At 42.8% G+C, this 19,384-nt stretch overlaps 1 protein-coding gene across 1 annotated transcript; it reads left to right on the forward strand.

Annotated features, from left to right (window-relative positions):
• The first annotated feature begins 755 nt into the window (after positions 1–755).
• LOC140576715 (protein shisa-like-2A) lies at positions 756–19,105 on the forward strand. Its single transcript, XM_072696257.1, has 3 exons — positions 756–1,521; positions 9,248–9,384; positions 14,282–19,105. Exons 1-3 carry the CDS (start codon positions 1,340–1,342, stop codon positions 14,464–14,466), a joined length of 504 nt encoding a protein of 167 aa, XP_072552358.1. The 5' UTR covers positions 756–1,339; the 3' UTR covers positions 14,467–19,105.
• The last annotated feature ends 279 nt before the right edge of the window (positions 19,106–19,384 follow it).

A 19,384-nucleotide genomic window follows, 5' to 3' on the forward strand; every position in this document is an offset into this window, starting at 1 on the left:
CGCGCGGAGGGATTAAACGCAACGAAGGCCTTAACTGAACTGAGCTTTAATTGAGGATGTTTCTGATAAAGTGGCCAGGCAGTATACAGTATGTACAGTGTATACTGGCTAGTGTTTATAAGAAGTCTGCAATGCTCATTTTTCCAGCAGTCCAGGCCGGCAGGTGCTCCACACTGCGACGATGCAGTGCCTTAATTATCCCATTAAACCCTGAATGCGCTGTTTTTCTATTAACTGTATAACCTGACTCGGCTCGGTCATAAAACACTGCCACTGTTCAGTTTTCTGCATTGACATGAAATAACTGACATTTTGAATCCCCATTAGAAACCATTAAGTCTTGAGGAAAAGAGCAGTAATGGACCTCATTAAGCCACCGTCCCATTAGGGTTCATTACGGCATGGAATGCATCAGGAACCCATCCAAAACCTGTGTCAGTGTTTCTCAGTAAAACTGGGTTAAAACTCTTCCACTAATAAAATAAACAGCCTTGAATTTGTTCTGCTGCTCTTGGGAAACGGATGCAAATGAAAAGCAGACCATAGCCGGCAGATTTTTGTCCGAGAGGCTGCAGGAAGGAGGATTTAGGAAGGTCGTCCTAAACTGTTGTTGATCGCCTGGAGGTGCCACTCAAAAAACTGAACGTGGATGGACATGCAGGTCGGAACTGGGAGAAGAGGCGAGAGGTAGAGGGAGAGGGAGCGGGAGGAGGAGGAGGAGGAGGAAGAGAGAAGGGGGAGGAGGGACCTGATGGAAGAAAAGAGAACAGAAGCTCGTCGGTCATCGGTGCGCTGCTTTTGCTCCTTTTCTTCTGGGAGAGATCACAGTGCTGTCTGCAGAAACAGCTCAGGAGATGCTGCTGTTGTGAACGAGGAGCAATGGCATACAGGAACGAAGAGCAGGCAGGAGGTCCACTGTGAGGCAAGAAGGTTTTCTGGAAGGAGTTTCTGTCCCTCTTCTGTACTGAGACACCCTGTGCCTCCTGGATTTTTAGGAGAACTCTTTCTTGTGCTGTTTGTTGAAGGTTCTCCTGCTCCGAACTCAGAATCTAAACTCAGGTTCTTCGTCAAACTCTTCTTGCACACCGATTTGGACAGTTCATCCTTGGAGAACACTTCTGCTCTTTCTGGAGGGAACTTCTTGTCCCTTTTGACCTTTTCCTTGGAGAGTGGTCCTGTTCCCGTCCCTTGCTTGTTTGAAGAGTCCTTCTTTTTTCGTCCTCTGGCGACCTTCTTGCAGTGAAACTCCTCTGTTCTCTGTTCTCGAACTTTTCTGTGCTCATTCCATCTCCAGCATCTGTGTGGGCTCTGTGTGAGCTGGTTCCAGCATCGGCTCGGCATGAGCGCGGACTGCGCCGCTTATTACAGTGCAGAGAACGTGTTTGTGAGCGCCTTCAGCTGCCCCAAAGTGGACGGAGATGCCCGTGCCATCTTCTGCTGCGGATTCAACGACGTCAAGTACTGCTGCGATGACCCCAACAGCTTCTTTCCCTATGAGTACAGCTACATGTGGTGGCTGAGGTAAGATGGCCTAAGGCAGTGGGAGGAGTGACCCTTCATCTGACCAGCAGGACAGTGGCACCCTTAAAAAAAGGCTTGATCACTGATTGTTTATTGGGATTTCTGCTTGTTCTCAAGACAGGAAATGTAATGATCTTGTTAGTAGACACATTTTCAGATCGGCCTGAATTGGTCAACTTACAAATAGTAAGGGGAGGGTGGGGGGGGTCATTACTGCCTGGAAATCAGACTTTGGAAATATAATGGTCCTGTTAGTGGATGCAGTTTCGTTAAAAAAAAAACGTGAGATTGGCCCGAATTTGTCTTAACTTAAAGACAACCAAGGCTAAAGATTCTGTTATGTCCTCACAGATGTTTAGGAAACAGTGTGGGGGTGGGGGGGTATGTTGCCTCCTAGGAATTGGGCTTGCTCTTACAAGTGGAAATGCAATGGTCCGGTTAGTGGACACAGTTTCATTCCAAAAGACATGAGACTGGCCCGAATTTGTCAACTTCAAGACGATCTACTCTCATAAGGCTATTTTATTCCAAATGATGCTTATGATCATGATTGTGTTTGAGGAATAGTGTGAAGGGGGTGTGTTGCCTCCTAGGAATTGGGCTTGGTCTCACAAGTAGAAACTGAATGGTCCGGTTAGTGGAAACAACAAAATTCCACAGGATGTGTGATTGGTCCAAACTGGTCAAATTACAAAAGACCTTCTCTGGTAAGGCTGAAGGTGTGGTTTTAGCGTCACTGATGTTCATGATCATGAGTGTGTTTGGGTAATAGTGTGAGAGGGGGTACGTTACCTCCGGGTTGCGTCATTTGCTTTATTCTCATGGCTGGGCCGGAATCATAATGCTCCCGTTAGTGGATGCAGTTTCATTTAAAAAACATGCGATCGGCCCAAACTGGTCAACTTGGAGAAGACCTTTTCTTATAGGGCTGAAGCTGTTGTTAAATCCTCACTGATATTTGGGAAATAGTGGATGGGGGTACATTTCCTCCTGGGAATCTTCTGGGCTAGCTGGCTTGCAATGGTCCTGTTAGTGGAAATAATAGAATTCCAAACAATGTGCAATATGTCCAAATTGGTCAGCCTAAAGAAGACCGTCTCCTATAAGGCTGAAGGTGTTATATCCCTACTGATGTTTATGATCCCAGGTTTGTTTGCTCCTGGGAATTGGGCTTGCTCTCAGAAGTGGAAGCATAATGGTCCCATTAGTGGAAATCAACTGGTCAATTGGTCAACTTAAATAAGATCTTTTCTTATAGGGCTGAAGGTGCTAGCTTCACCACTGCAAGGCACCCAGGCTACTGATCATTTTTTCTTCACAGTGAAGAGCACTGAAGATCGTTAAACATTTGCAGCTTTTCTGTGAGATCAGTTTTTAATAGTATAGATTCAATGTAGGTTTTCGGTTCATTTTGAAGGTTTCTGTGTCCAGGTAAAGAACTGTACTGACCATTTCAATCAAGATCCTTCTCTAAACCTCAAGGAAATACTTCACTGTCTTTAGGCTTTTGCCCAAAAGTATGGTTTGACTGATAAATAAGTGACAGATAAGTGCTGGGGAATGCTTTACCTACTTTACTTACTGTAAAAAAAAAACAACCAAAAAAAACATTCAATTAAATTCACATTAAATAATTTTTTAGGTTGCATGGATTTAAAAAGGATGTTGGAACTGTCCTTGTAGCTTTTCTGAAATACTAGTAGAACATAAAATCCAGTGTTTGCTTCTCAATGTCCGTAGCCTGACCTTCAGTAGGGAATTTCACAGCTCGTTTAAGAAGCTTTCAAAAAGAGGATGCATTTTATAGCTCTAAATATATGTGCTCTTCTAAGAGAGCTCTTGGTGGATTCCTAATCAATTTCTAATCTGAAGCACCTTCCCATGGGCTTTTACTGGAAGCTCTGTTCTGTTCAGTACAGAAAATCACTGTTTGTGACTAAATGGATACTACAGTCAACAGCTGTTGTCTCCGGAGGTGTTTTACTCAATTTAAAACCAGGAAAAATTAAAAAAATGAAATTAGTTAGAGTTATGAAAGCAAATGCAAGGGTAAATGACTCATGAACGTTCTTCATGGTGTGCTGGGTTAAAGTTGCTCACATTAGTACAAAAAAGTCTGAATTAAACCATAAAGCATTTCATTAATGAGCACAGAAGCTCAGTGCCCATTCTCCTGAATCACAAAAGCCCAATGGACAATTTCTCAGGCATTGGTGAAAGCAAGAAATTGAGGGTTTTGGGACCTGGTGTGGTTTGAATACTACTTCCATCATTATTTTACGCTTAGAGAGTACAAAAAATAGTTCCCACAAAAGCCACAAAGCATTCAGGCCTTGACTTTATGCCCATCAAATGTGCACCTGTGAGAGTATACCCATGCTAAACTAGTCTTTTATCCTTTTATGCATTATTATGCGCATTTAATTTAAAGTAAAATTCTTGCCAATTCCAATTAAACTCCCTTAAGGCAAAGAGATTTTGGGCAGCTCTCCAAATCATTATCTGTAGCAGTCAAACTCTATCCAGTGCTGCTCTGTTGAAGATCACCCAGACCATTCAAGATGTTTATGTTTATGTTTTGCACATAAATAAGGACAACCTCAGGAAACGCACTTAGAAAAAGCTTGGTTTTAAAGCCCTTTTAGTTGGGATGACTTTCGGTGCACTCCATTGGCCATGGGCCACCAAACACCATCAGTGACTCTAAGTCAAGCTAAGCTGTGAACTGTCCACTAATTTTGGCCTGTCTATTGATGTAAAGAAGGTGACCTCTCGAAGAAAATGTAAGAAGCTGATCTCTCCAATGTAGAAAGGTTGATGTCTGAGAGGTTGTGGTGCTGTATCTTCTCTAGAACATCTAACGGATTTGATTGAACACTGTAAACATTAAAATGTGTGTTTAAAAGACCAGGATTAGGAAACACTGGTCTCTTTGAATGTGGTTAAGCATTTGTGAGAATCAGACAGCATGCTGTATAGTGCCTATACGTGCTTTCAGTGCTTCTGAAAGGTGTGTTTTGTCGATATGCTGCTCAAGGCTTTGAAGAGAACAGCTTAAACTTTTTCTTTAAAAAAACAGAAAAGTGTGGGCTGAAGGGTTTTTTTTTCAAAGCTCTGCAAATACGATGGATAAAGAGGATTAAAGGGGCTGAATAAACACTTGGTAAAACTTTAATCAGGCATGTTTAGTCTAGTCTTTTAACTGTGTCTTTTCATTTGTTTCTACAAAGGATCCACTAATAAAACAAGGCAGAGAGTTGAAAAAAGAACAGTAAAACAAACTGAGGAGCTGTAGAAATGATTGCCGTCCAATTCATTTTTCTCCAAAACAGTAAATTTACAATAGAAATCAAAGCATTCTTAACTTATTAAATTAACCAACTAAACCTCACCATAAACTTAACCTACCACATCTAAAACTAATTCTTACCTTCACCTAACATAAACTTAACCTACTATACCTAAACTTAACCTACTGCACCTAAACCTAATTCTAACCTTAACCTAAACCTAAACTTAACCTACCACACCTAAACTTAGCTTACTACACCTCAACCTAAACCTAAACTTAACCTACTACACATAAACCTAATTCTAACCTCAGCCTAAACCTAACCTCAATCTAAACGTAGCCTACTACATCTAAACCCAATTCTAACTTTAAACTAAGCTAAACCTAACAGCTCAATCTAAATATAATCTTAATCTAAACTTAAGCTATTACACCTCAACCTAAACCTAATTCTATCCTCAGCATAAACCTAAACCTAACCTTAATCTAAACGTAACCTACTACACCTAAACCTAATTCTACCTAAACATATGTGTTTGTTCCCTGAGTTCTTCAGTTTGTGTACATTTTAAACACTGAATGGCAGCACACCCTAAACCGAAACCTAACAATTCACAAAAGAGACCCTGAGCAAAGTAAAAACCCAACTTTACTCTGTGTGAAAAAGTGATTGCCCCCTTAGCTAAATCCACCCTACTTTTTCTGTAGATCAGTGTCTCACAGCACTCACAAATTTGGCTCCATAATTAACATTTTTATTGGTTTCTGGTGTGGATCTTTTCACACCTGAGGATTGCACAATTGACAACTTGCCAATGTGACAATGGACAAATAAATGGATAATTTGTCTAAGCTTGCCTGAAGTTTTAGCAACTTTAATTCTTTTGAAATAGGCATAAGCATGTTTGAACGGATACCTGTAAAAAACAAATGAACAGTAAGCTAGGGATTATATAAATTAATTAACCAACAGCTGAAGACAAGCTGATCTCCCAGATCTCCGTAAAGCCGCTTTAAATACATTTAAATGGAATTGGACTGAATTTAATTTACAGAGTTTTGAAAAAAAAACTTTGAAATCAGACAAAATATAAGAAGTTCAGCTGAAGACAAACTGCCTTTTGAGGTCTTTGAGTTACAAACCAGGTCCACGAAAACCTTTAAAAAGCTTTGAATTGACATCAATGAAACATTCTAACAGAATAAAACATGAATATTAGACCCTCTTTATGTTGCCAGCGAACCTTCACAAAATAAAAGCTCACGTCTCATACCACCATCAGCCTCATGCTGAACGAATGACAGCTAATTTTCAGACCCTGAATGTTGCCTAAGCTCCATCTACTAATGCACTTCATAGAAAGTGTTATGAATGCTGATATGCTCGACAGAACCTCGGGCAAAGAACCACTCCACCTAATGAGTCATTGTAGCTCATGCTCATTATCGATTGCAGTGTGTATAAGTTGGTTTGGTGGAGTAGCATTACGCTACATAAATACTCAGTGTAAGGACACAGTAAGGTATTGATTGTACTCAGTTGCACTCGTGTGGGTTCAGTTTCTTGCGGGGCAGTCGTGGCCTAAAGATTAGAGAAGCAGGCCTGGGACTGGAAGGACAGAGGTTTCCTCCACCAACAGAAAGTGAGGAGCATAGGAGCATTCTTCTTGCTCAACCTTCATGGCTGAGATGCCCTGGCTGTTAGACCACCAGGAACAAATGAGAAACGTACCTATGAGTACAAACGAGTACCTGTAGTACTTTGGGGACTGTTTACACCTGGCATTAACATTTACATTTATGGCATTTAGCAGACACTCTTCTCCAGAGCGACTTTACTTTAGTAACTGTCCCCCCAGCCCGACCTGCTGGAAGATTGCCGCTGAGGTCCCCTCTACCTGCGTCAGACCAGCTGCCACCTGCCAGTCCAACCATCAGGCCCCCCACCCACCACCACCCATACCAGACCAGCGGCACACCCTCCTACCACTGCTACCTGTTTAATGACCATGTTCAAACCTAAATAGACTCTTAACTATCTGCCACTATTAATATCACCACTATTAACTATCTGCTGTATCTGGTTTGGTGATTTTTATCAATAATTAATAAATAGTTCTAATCAGAGGAGGACGGGTCGGGTCCCTCTTGTGAGTCTTGGTTCCTCCCAAGGTTTCTTCCTCCAGCTCTGAGGGAGGTTCTCCTTGCCACTGTCGCCTTCGGCTGCTCACTGGGGGTCTTTGATCCTTCATGTCTTACGTTATTTCTTTTTTGTGTGTCTCTTTCTTTTACTAATTACTAATTATGTAAAGCTGATTTGTGACGACAACAGTTGTAAAAAGCTACACAAATAAATTTGACATGACTATACTCAAGAATAAGCTCAGCTAGTTTGAACAGACAAAAAATTCAAAGATCCTCTAATCTTAGACTCTACTAAACACAAGTCAATATGGAGACCATAATACTCTTCTCTTCTGGGTTTGAAGACAGCGAGCGTTGGACTTCGTTCCACCATTTCGGTGCCGGACAGAAATAAGCCTGTCTTCTGTAGATCATTCATTGTTTTACTTCCTGTAAACAGCGGTTTCTCATCAGAACCGTCCTGCTCCAGAAGAATGTGAACAGTTTAGAGGAACAGTGGAACAGTATAAGGTTCTTGCATTCCTGTAACGGCTCTATCAGAAAAAGCGGCGGGCTATTATAGGCGTATTATCGCTTGCCTGGCATAATCCGATCACAGGAAACACATTCCGTTGACACTTCCTTTAAATGTGGATCAGATCCGTCTCTGACCTTCTCCCAGTGAGGTTTGAGAGATCCGATCATAACCCAGGGTGTTAACACCTGGCTCATCATGTGGACAAGTGAAATCAGAACGTGATCCGATCACCAAAAACATGGTTAATTCCACGGGTGAACCAGGCTCTTGGAGTAACGCTACTCCTCCCACTCTAAGCTGGAATTGACCCCAAAGGTGACAGCAGGTTTTCACTACACTACAAAACAAGTGTGACCTTTCCCCTCAACCATTTCACCTGTCACAGTAGTTCTTTTCACCCCATCATTTGCTCCCCAGGTGCTGAGGTGGCATGTTTTCACTGCCCTATTCATTCAAAGAACCAAGCGACCACCCTTTTGTGTTGCACACATAGAAATTTGACCTCCGGTCCCCTGTGTGTGTGTGTGTGTGTGTGTTTGTGTGGACAGCAGTAATGACCACACATACTCACTAGAGGGACAACCCATTGCCTGGAGCAGTGGACAACCCTAGCTGCAGTTGCTGGTGCTGGGTACCTTGCTTAAGGGCCCTTCAGCGATGCCATGCTGGTTCAGGGGATCAAACTGGTGACCTTCCGCTCGCAAAGACTGCTTCTATAGCCATATATAAGGGGCCAGGGCTGCCCCCTTTCTGAGTCTTGATGGAGCACACTTGTGGGCGGAGAATAGAGAGGTCAGTTAGGGGTATGTCTGAGGTGATGGCAACACGTGCTGCCATGTCTACAGGGGGAAGTGGAGCTTTTGCATCTCGGAGGCTTGTTGAGATCCAGTCATTCAAACCTGAGTGTCCCTGACTGCTGTCAGACCCTCGTTATCGCGCCCTCCCCTGGGGCGATCCCACGTCGCCACCCACAGGCCCATATAAGGACTTCTGTCCTCCTTTGTGTTCATGTGTTGCACCTGGGACTGGGAGCATTTAAGGAGCCTCGCTCCAGCCTGTAATTGCCGTGAATTGAACCTCTATGCCTGGTCCTGTAAGCTGGCATGGTTCAGGTAGCCGGTTTTCCAGTTATCCCTAGATTCACGTAGAGCGTTGCTCTAGCACTCAGTTCTAGTTTCCCCTTTATTTAGCTCGGCTTGTGGCTGTTTTGAGTTCTCCCCTTTTGTATTCCCAAGCAAGGCTTGAGGTTTTCGTTTTTCCCCATCCCTCGTCCTCGCACAGCTCGGCTCATCCCCTTTCGCTCCCTGCTTCTCCCAGTCCCGGGTTTGTTGTGTTCACAATTTGGGTTTTCGCGTTGTGTTTGAGTGCCAGTTTTGTCTGTTTGTTATGTACCTTGTTTTGTATTCCCTTTGTGTTACATCTAGCTTAGATCCATCTTTGCACCCTGTCTCTGTCTCGCTGTACACGCCATGAGAACTGCAATGACGGAAGGTCAACAGCAAGGAGGTTAAGCCTATCACACTACACCAATAAGAGTACTTGGTAAGACTCCTAACTGTGCAGCATGATTCACTCTGGATAGCGGCGTTAGACAAATGGCAAAAAAATGAAGAGTATCAAATGTAATCCGTAATACCAGTAGAGATTTCTTCATCTCCTCTCCCACTGAGTAACAGCTTGTGTCTGCATCTGATCAGATTACTTGAGACTGTGATGCTACTAGGTATGAAGAAGGCCACTGACCATTACCTCTCTCCCTCTCTTCCTCTCAGTGTGGGCGCGCTGGTGGGTTTGTCCATTGCTGCTGTGGTTCTGCTGGCCTTTATCATCACTATCTGTGTGCTCTGCTACCTTTTCATTGCCACCAAACCCAGAGGACTGGACAATGGTCTCCCTCTCCAGGTGCCAGGTATGGACCTATGTTTATAGATGTTCCCACACACAGGGGCTTTAAGCATCTAATTTTACAACCTCACATCTGTGCCTCCTACACACACGGCGTCATAATCAAGATACATTCAACTGCCTGTCAGTCAGGGTGTCAGACGTACGTACTGTGCAGAGTCCTGTATCATCAAATTTGCTCCTTTTTGTCAGTTGAAAAGCATGAAAACGCAGCTTCTGTAGCTAATCAAACATCGACCGCTGTGTAAAAGTTTGGCCAGATACAGAGTAAGAACTTAGTAACGCCCTCTTTAGGAGGAATCACAGCTTTCCGACACTTCAGTTGTTGTGGTTAGAACGTTTTCCCGCTACTACAGCTTTGCAGAAAACCTCCAGTCCTGAGATTTTACTCGGTTTTTAATGTTGCATGGCTTGTTTAAGGCATACCCACAATTTTCCAATGATGCTTAGCTCAGGGTTTGATGAGGGCCATTGCAGAAGCTTCAGTTTGAGCATCTTTAGATAGTCAATGGTGGATTTTGAGGTGTGCATAGGAGGTCATCCTCTTTGCAGCTTCAGCCTTTGCCCAGAGAGTGTGACATTTTCATCAAGAAAGCCACTGGCAGCAACACAACCCCAAAGCATGACGTATCCACCCCCATGCTTCACAGTTGGCAAGGTGTTCTTGGCATGAAATCCAGTTCCCTTATTTTTTCAGTTCTTTTTTCCATACTTCTGCTGATCTATTTCGACTTCGTCAGCCTGCAGCACTCGTTTCCAAGCCTCATCTGGCTTCTCTGGATGTTGTTTAGTGAACTTCCAATGATGAATTTTCGTGAAGGTTCGCAGGTGAGGTTTCCTCCTTATGACTCTTCATCCGTAAAGATTATGTCTGTGCAAGCAAAACACATCAGTCACGTGAGCACCATACCACATGCCATAAGCTGTCTCAGGATTACCGTGCCACGTCCACTGCAGCAGTGGCCTCAGCTGACCAGCTTGCTGCGTGTCACATCATCAAGATTAGCAAAACATAGTTTTAATTCAGCTCACAGCCTGCTTTCATAACCCACATAAATTTTATTTATTCAATTCTGAATAATGCTCCATTTTCAGGGAAAGCGTTAATACTGGCTCTGTGCTCTTTACCTCTGAACACAAACAAGCCACTTCAACATAAGGGCATCCACTGCCTTTTCCATTTGTTCTTTCTACCAGCTCCCATTAAAAACATCTTTCAGAAGAGGATCTCCATTTACTTGCGTTTGAAGTTTGCTCAGGTTGTGAGAATAATGTCCGGAATAATGCTTTCTTACATAAAACTAAAGAGCTGTAATTTTATAGTTCTTTCCTGGAATAGATTGGGTAAGTAAACTGTGTAATTACACAAATAAGCAAAGCCAGAACAATGTCAATGTGTAGTTCGGATGTACTGCTGTGGCTACATCAGCAGTGTAGGCTGGAGTTTTTGGTCTGTGATGTACACTATTAATGATATTTTTAGTTGTATATAAAACTATGGTGTGATAATCATAATATAGCAAAGCAACAAATCACACTGTGATCGTTAAAATATTGTAATCATGTAGCTACGCCACTGTTTTACACTTGGTCTGCAGCGCTTCATTCATTAACATCATTCTGAACAGACTTCGCTCATTCAAACAACTCAGGATTGTAAGAAAAGGCTCAGTTTTAACGCTCTACCTACTAAAGAAATGGTGGGTTGATATCAGGCCCCGGCTCATAGTGACAGTTTATGGGGTGGGCCGGCTCAGGTAGGGTCTTTTGGGGGATTTTTTGGGCCCGATTTCTAGCTCTAATGTAGGCTGACTATTTTGGCTTAAAACCTTGGGGCAATGCATTGTAGCTCACACTGCTGTACTACCTACAAACTTGGAAAAGAAAAGCACTGGGAAAATGGCACTGTCCAATGGAATTGCGTAAATATATCAGAAATGGGGACTCGAGTCAGTGACCTGGACTTGGAGAAGAGCTGACTGAAGGAAGGTAGAATGCAGGACGTTATCCCAGTGCTAAGCTACGTTATTTCTGACAGCGAGAGGATAGAGGAGCACTGTTGGCCTACTAATTGCAGAGCTGATGGTCCACTGATGGTCTCAGTATTTTCTGGACCGGCCTTTGCACCAATTATTAGACAAAATGCCACTTTTCATCTCTCGTTTTCCACCAACGGACCAATTTACTCATTTGTCTAGTAAATAATGTCCATTTATTTATTATTGTGTTATTATTCAATGATTGTGTATGCATGCCAATTATCTGGGTGGTCTGAGGGTGGACCAGCAGTGGCAAATACCCAGCTTCATCAAGCAAGCAGATTGGTTTCTGCCACCTTTCTAGGATGCTAAGTGATGCTGTGCTATGCTAGGCTAGGCTATGCTATGAGCCAATCAGAGCAAGGCTTATCTTTTATTTTTGTTTCATGAGCCCCTAGGAAAAGGAAAAACAGCATGTTTCATTGTAAAGTAAAATAACAGGGTGGTAAATAACAGGGTTGTACATGTAAAAAACCAGAGTCACACCCTTCCCATCACTCACTAAGACACGTCGCATGTAGCCTGAATAGCAAGTATGCCAGCTCTTGCAGCTTTTGTAATAGTGAATCCAATCTAGTCTCAGATCACATTCCTTCAAAAACCTATTAAACATCACCTGGATTAGCAATCAAGCTTTTTCTGTAAAAAACAACATAAAAATAAATGTGTCAAACAATTTTTATACGAATCAAAAACTGGAATATTTTCATTAAAATAATAATAAAATAATAATAAAAATGAAAAAGGCCCAGAATTCACCTCAGCCAATTACCTCAACCACCTTCAAGAATTATAGTGAAAGCAGAATGGCTGGCCGAGGCTGCTCTGGGATCGAGGGGGTTAACTGAATGACGTGAGAGGCAGAGTAGCTCTCCAGGCCGTGATTTTAACAGCGCTGTCCCTGGAAGAGCATCTCATGGGCAGCCACAGCTGCCTGTAATCACCAATTCAGGCTTTGTGAGCTGTCAGGTAATGGTGGAGTGTAATAATGGTGGGCCGACTATCTCTGGCGATGGTGCATCAGAAAATCCCTGCAATTACGACCGAGGGCACAGATGTACAGTTAAGCTCTGTTTGGTGCTGGAACATCATCGCAAAAGGGAATCTTACAGGAGCTGTTTACACCGATCAGCCATAACATTAGTACTGTATTATTGAGGAGGCCCCTCTAGTGTATACCAGGAACCCTCAAGACCTGCCTGATGGCTTGGAGCTGTTCTGATCCAGTCGTCTAGAACATCACAGTCTGGTTCGAGAACTGATTGCTCACTTGTTCAGATGTTTCTCACTTCACCTGTCAGTGGTACTAATGTTATGGCTGATCAGTGTACTTCTAAAGCCTACAGAGACTGGAAGGTCTGGGAAATGACAGCCTGTTTAATGCTAATAGGAGATTGGTGATGAATTGCTAAGTACTGCTTTTATGTCCTATTAAGTGTCTCAGGGGACAGTTCCTGAGTTCCTGGCTGTCAGTCCAGGTGGGCAAAGCTGAAAGAACAGCAGCATTACTAGCAAGAACCTCTGAAGAACGTAAAGAGCTCCAGAACACATATCAATTTCACAAATTCGGACCATGTCATGAATGTCAGCCTATGATACAATGGGAGACGATTGTGAGGGAGGGGTGTGGCACTCAGGGAACTTTGGGGGGAAGTTCAGGTGGCTTCTGCTTTGTGGTAGAAGGCCAGACCTCTCTCTGATAAGTGGAGTGATGATGGTGGGTTGTGAGAACTTCTGAAAACCTAATAAGAACCATCCTTGTGAGGAACTGCCAGTTGAACACCAGTGCTAACAGTCTTCTTAACTGTTTTACACCTCATATTCTCTGTAACTGGGCATGTCTTGCCCTGTCTAGAGAAGACTGAGGTGGTTAGCAGAACGTTTTCTCCGTGCTACTGGCAAAAAGGCCTCCAGTGTTTCTTTGGAAATCAAGCTTTGGCGAGACGAAGCCTGCAGAACTAATCAGCTTCTAAGGCGATGTAATTTATTCCCTTATTATCTGTCCATCAGCAAATTTACATGCCTTGTACGTCCATCTCGTGCTTGGCTTGTGTGACTCATTTGCTTGTAAAACAGCTCGCAAGCACATAAGGAACTCTCTGAGCTTCAGAAAGGGCGGCTCACCTGAACCCAGAGTCTTATTCAGTTTCATCTTCAGAGAGAAAATGAAGCAGTTTGGCTGAAAGGGCTGCGTTAGGCATTTTTTAGAGGAGAGTGGTAGGGTGCACTGGCCAGGGCTTAATTTGACCCTGAGGGAGATACTGTTCCTTAAGGCGGACGCTGTTTTTTTACTGTTGTGAGTGTGTGTGAATTCTGTTAACAGCTGTGTGTGGTGTGTATACTTTAGTTATGAAGCGTTTTGCTTTATTGGCACCTCCGCTAACATAGAAACCCATTACACCCTAGGCTTTTTGGATCTCCAATTTTAAAACCTTTTATTCAGTATGTAGTAATCCACTATGAATTGTCCTATTCAAAACATATATGACTCAGTATTATGATTTATTTAGTATTTACTATGTTTTATTCAGTACCTGCTTTAATTATTATAGTATTTACTATCATTTATTTAGAATTCCTAGTATTCTCTTATTTATCCACTCCATGTCCCCTATGAATTATTCATTATGAATTATTCAGTATCCACTATGAATTTTTCAGTATCTACTATGAATTATTCAGTATCCACTATGAAATATTCAGTATCCACTATGAATTATTCAGTATCCACTATGAAATATTTGGTATCCATTATGAATTATTCAGTATCTATTATGTATTATTCAGTATCTACTGTGAATATGGTATGTTGTGTATGTGCTCGTGTTTGAGAGTGAAGTGCTTGTCCGGTTTGCTCCCCAGGCGCTGAGGCTGGCCCACAGGAGGGACCGAGCCAGCCCAGGGCTCCGTCCGGACCTCAGGGGTTCCGCAAGCATTTCTTCAGGGGCAAACTGGACTGTGACAACCAGCCAGCCGACCCGGAGCGCCTGTTCCAGCGCTGCTTCATGGCCACTGTCACCACCATCAACGTGGAGGGACCCTCGTAGAGGATGAGGCCTCTGTACTGCAGCAGCGGTGTGGTCTGAGGGTGCTCTCACGCTTTGCTCTGTTATTTAAAGATGGCGTGGAAGTCCATCTTCACCACCGTTTCTAATCAAATGTGTTAGATTCCCCCTCAAAACAGTAACATCACAAAATTGAAGACCCGTGTTAGGTTTTTAACACCTCTGTTTGGAAAGTGCTTGACGCCATCTGCCCTTTACCAACATCTGAGGGGGCAATGACCAAGCCAAAACTACTAAAGTGTGATCCTTTGCTAATGTCTGAAAGTGTCCAGATACCACAGGACACATTCAGAGGTCTTGTGTCTTTAGTCCATGCCTTAAATGCTCAGATCTGTTGCGGCGGCATAAGTAGGACCTACTCAAGGCAGGCAGTATTAGGCGGGTGGTACTAATGTTGTGGCTCATTTGTGTATATATACATTTTTTGTCATTCAACTGCCAGTTTTACAGTTTCGTGCGTTTTTGACATTAATTGAACCTGGCAAGCTTTTTTTTTTTTCTTCACCTGTAAATTTTCCATTTGAGATACATTGTTTATTTGCATGATGGTGTCAATATCCCGTCATCACACCCACAGTTTACTATAAATTTGTAAAGATGACAGAAACCAGACCATTTACAGAGAGAAACTGAGGCGTAAAATTGTTTAAACGGTTAAAACCATGTAAAATGTGTAGCTAAAATTTCCAAATCTGAAAAAATGGATTTTCACATTTACATTTACGGCATTTAGCAGATGCTCTTCTCCAGAGCGACTTACAAAACTGTTCACTGTTTACTCAAGAAGAACCTCAGCTAGTTTAAACAATTGAAAGCTCCTCTAATCTTAGACTCTACTAACCACCAGTCAATACGGAGACCGTAGTACTCTACACTTCGCCCAAGACGTCAAGACAAGTCTCAAGCTTTTACATTCTGACTTACCTACAAGTTTACCTACGAGTTTACCTACAGGTTTTTTAACGTCATGCGACGCTGCATTCGAATGCTGGCTTGCTGTTGGGATAAGGTGTAACGTTGGGCATCGTGACGAGCTAAGAAGAGTGATCTTATAAAACACTGTACAGTTCAATCGCTTCTTGTGTTCAGATATGCACATTCTGATTGAGCACCGCACTAGGGTTCCGCTACTTGGAAGCCTATGGAGCTTTAACTATGTGGCTTTATTGTTCTGGAAATATGAAATATGCATCATTTCTACACTACAGGCTGTGAAACTCTGCTTGGTCGTGATGCATCACTGTGGTATTGAAAACCTCCCTAAATGCTAGTCCCACTGAGATGAAAGAGGGGCAGGTTCTCAGGGTCACAATTATGCAAGTGATTATCTTGTAAAAAACAAATGAGAAGGCCTCAAGCTTTTAGCTCTGAAACCGCAGCTACAAAACAGCTGAGAGTGTCAAAGTACAAAACAGCGGCTTGTGATGGTCGAACCCATCCTCTCAGGTACAGTTTGAAAACTACTTAGCTAATCCTGATCTCTTCAGAAATGTGACGCCATTCGTTTCTCTGGTGTGATTCCCCTGCTGACCAATAGAGCGAAGGTCAGCTTAGGTGTTGGGGGGTAGCTGGTTTCAGCTGATCTAAGTTGGTCTTGGTTGTTAGCTATCATCTTCACTCTAAAAATAAAGGTGCTACAAAAGGTTGTTTGAGAGATGCCATAGAAGAACCACTGTTGATTCCATAAAGAACCAAATGTGTATCCACTATGAATTATTCAGTATCCATTATGAATTATTCAGAATCCATTATGAATTATTGAGATTCTACTATGTATTACTCAGATTCTACTATGAATTATTCATTATCTACGATTAATTATTCAGTCTCCACTATGAATTATTCTCGTACATCTCTATAACAAACATGGTTCTTTATGAAACCAAATGTGGTTCCTCAATGGCATCACTCAAAGAACCATCTGTAGCACCTTTATTGTTCAGAGTGTTGGTGGAAATTAACCTTATGCTCAACTGTATCAGCTAAGAGTTCCACCAATCTCACATGTTAAGATATAGTCAGACTGGGGGTTTGATGGGTTTGGTGTGAAACGCTTAGTTCTAGATAACCTCCCCCAGTCAGAGCTGTGGTTCTACAGTGGACGTCTGAAGCTCTAATAAAAGCTCCTCACAGAAAATTCTTCACCTAATGGTGATGAAGACGCTGCCTGATGCCTGAGACACTGTTCTACCAGAGTTCTGAGAAGAGTTCGGCTCTAGAACCTGCTTTTAGAACCAGATCATTAAAATGGTGGAGGGATACATGCTGCAGGGTGTAGTGCGGCTACAGAAAGTAGTCCCTAAAGAAAACTGGATTAGTTGAGATTCTCTATTCACTATTTTACCATCATCATCATCATCATCATCATCATTCCATTAAAAACATTAAAAAGAAGATTAGTGTAGCTTCACTGGTGGATTTGGATAGGAGATAAAATATGGGATATATCTGTGTTGTAGTCATGGCGACCAACGCCTGGTTCCGTTCACCACCGCTGTAAGGAAATCCAGTAGCCTACGTTTCTCTTCAGTGAAGCACGGTTTCACACCAAATCCTCACTCTGGATGACTGCTTACATCTCAACCACTGAATTATGGGATTGCTTAAAATGCAGGAACACAACCGCATCCATATCCTGACTCCTGTTGCAGTGTACAACTCTGTACAGAAGGAGATCAAATCGAATTAAGGACAATTTGACAGTGAAGAAGCTTTTCATTTTCCTCTACATGGGTCTGCCGTTTCCAAAACCATGAATAATGGTGGGAAAAAAAAGACAATGGACAGGCCAGTACGTGGTCTGGTGTCCATCTAGGATACCATAGTTTTCTTTTCTCTCTGGTCAAGGTAAACCCAATGGCATACATATCAATGGCGACCAAAGGCTGGGGGAAGGGCAGGGTTGGTGTGTTAATAGGTGTCTGTTCAGTGTCTTTATTGTTTTACTGAAGTTATTTGTGTGTAAATTGCATTTCTAAGCAACCTGGAGCTGAACATGCAACCATGCAAGTGGGCGTGCTAAAGGCCTTAAGTGTCAACACTACAATCGGGTGTCACCCCAGGTGCTACAAATGGTTCTTTGAGCGATGCCAAAGAAATGTGTGAGTATAAAGAGCCTTTAAAAGACCTAAAAAATGTTCACTTGACGTAAAGATTCTTTATAACGGTAAAGGTGCACATATTTGTCACTGTACAGCGAAATGTGTCCTCCACATTTAACCTATCTGTGGTGGTGAACACACACACACTAGTGAGCTAGGGACAGTGAGTCCACACACACACCCAGAGCGGTGGGCAGCCAACTCCAGCGCCCGGGGAGCAGAGAGAGTAAAGGGCCTTGCTCAAGGGCCAACAGTGGCAGCTTGCCGAGCCTGGGAATCGAACAATCCACAACCCTGTTATCAACAGCCTGGCGCTCTAACCGCTGAGCCACCACTGCCCCATATCAATTTAATGGTCATATCTCTATTAGAAAAATGATTCCTTATGGAACCAACAGTGGTTCTTCTATCACTTAGAGAACCTTTTGTAGCACTGTTTATTTTTTGGAGAGTGAATGAGAGACATGGGTGAAGTGTTAGGACATTAGTGAATGGGTCATTCCAGCCATAGCCCTGCAGCTAACCCAGGAGGCTGATTGACTTGTTAATAAGGCTAAATGAAATCTGCACAAGGTAAGCCCTGATTTCCCATTCACCAACAGTGAGTCCGTTTTTGGGGTTCACCGACCAAAGCCTCAGAATCAGAACCAGAATCAGAGGTAAATAAGCCCACACACAATCAAACACACAATCCAAGAGCTTGCAGATCTATCTATGGTCAGACGAACCACCAATGCAGCGTTGAGGTGGTCAGAGAAATATCTCTATATATATGGTATATATGGTCAATATATGGTCATTTGGATAAAATTTTTAAGATGACCAGCACATGTTCAACCAGATGTGTCCAAACTTTTGACTGGTACTGTGTACTTTTAACCAGATTTCTGTTGGATTTTTACTGTACTCTCTGATTAAGAGAGTCATCAGATTTCTCCATGCATGTACAGCACCGGTCAAAAGTTTGGACATACCCGGTGGAACGTGTGCTATAAGCATGATATAAGCAAGCAGTGTTTTACTGTTCTCTAGATGACCGGTGTTCACATTGCTTGGTTTAGGTTTTACATGACGTTTAAGGCACATCTAATTCTAAGAGATTATTGGCTGGCTGCAAAGCAGAACTCGGATTACGGCCTGACTCATGCAGACTCGGATTTTTTGGGCGTTCTGCAGTGATGGGATTGTGTTCATGTAAGTTCATGTAAACGAACGAGTGGACTCCAGAGTCCTTCACTCTCCTTTCTGTTTTCACACAGCCAGCTCAGACCTTTTAGCCTGCGGCTCGGATGGAGAGAGTGAGCGAGGGGCTGAGAGCTTTGTTTATCTGTTGGTCTTCTATTTTTTTTTTGTCTGTTCTTTTTCTTGCTCCTTATGTGGAACATCAGCGACGCTCCAGAAATTGATTGTGATGAGAACGAAGCCAGCCTTTCATTAATGTGCTGTAGATAAAAAAAAGAACGAAGAAATGCAACACTGTGAAAGAACCGTTATTTTTTTGCTGTTTGTCTGCAAACCATCCCAGAATTCTGAATAAAAGATATTTTTGATCTATTTCTGCCTTGTGTTGTAACTGACTGCTGCTCCCAGGAAGACGTCCCTTGCTTTGGTGAGGGGAGTTCTCAACAGAATTCAGTCTGAACCGACTGTAGACCAACAGAATTCAGTCTGAACCGACTGTAGACCAACAGAAATCAGTCTGAACCGACTGTAGACCAACAGAATTCTGTCTGAACCGACTGTAGACCAGCAGAATTCTGTCTGAACCGACTGTAGACCAGCAGAATTCAGTCTGAACC

The sequence above is a fragment of the Salminus brasiliensis genome, chromosome 14, assembly GCF_030463535.1.
Source record: "Salminus brasiliensis chromosome 14, fSalBra1.hap2, whole genome shotgun sequence".
Lineage (NCBI taxonomy): Eukaryota > Metazoa > Chordata > Actinopteri > Characiformes > Bryconidae > Salminus > Salminus brasiliensis.

What these genes read in the sequence shown, in the direction of transcription:
- LOC140576715 (XM_072696257.1), top strand. Translation starts at nt 1,340, where the DNA reads ATGAGCGCGGACTGCGCCGCTTATTACAGTGCAGAGAACGTGTTTGTG. An exon ending in AGCTACATGTGGTGGCTGAG is followed by an intron (nt 1,522 to 9,247) that starts GTAAGATGGCCT and finishes TCTTCCTCTCAG; the next exon opens with TGTGGGCGCGCTGGTGGGTT. An exon ending in TCTCCCTCTCCAGGTGCCAG is followed by an intron (nt 9,385 to 14,281) that starts GTATGGACCTAT and finishes TTTGCTCCCCAG; the next exon opens with GCGCTGAGGCTGGCCCACAG.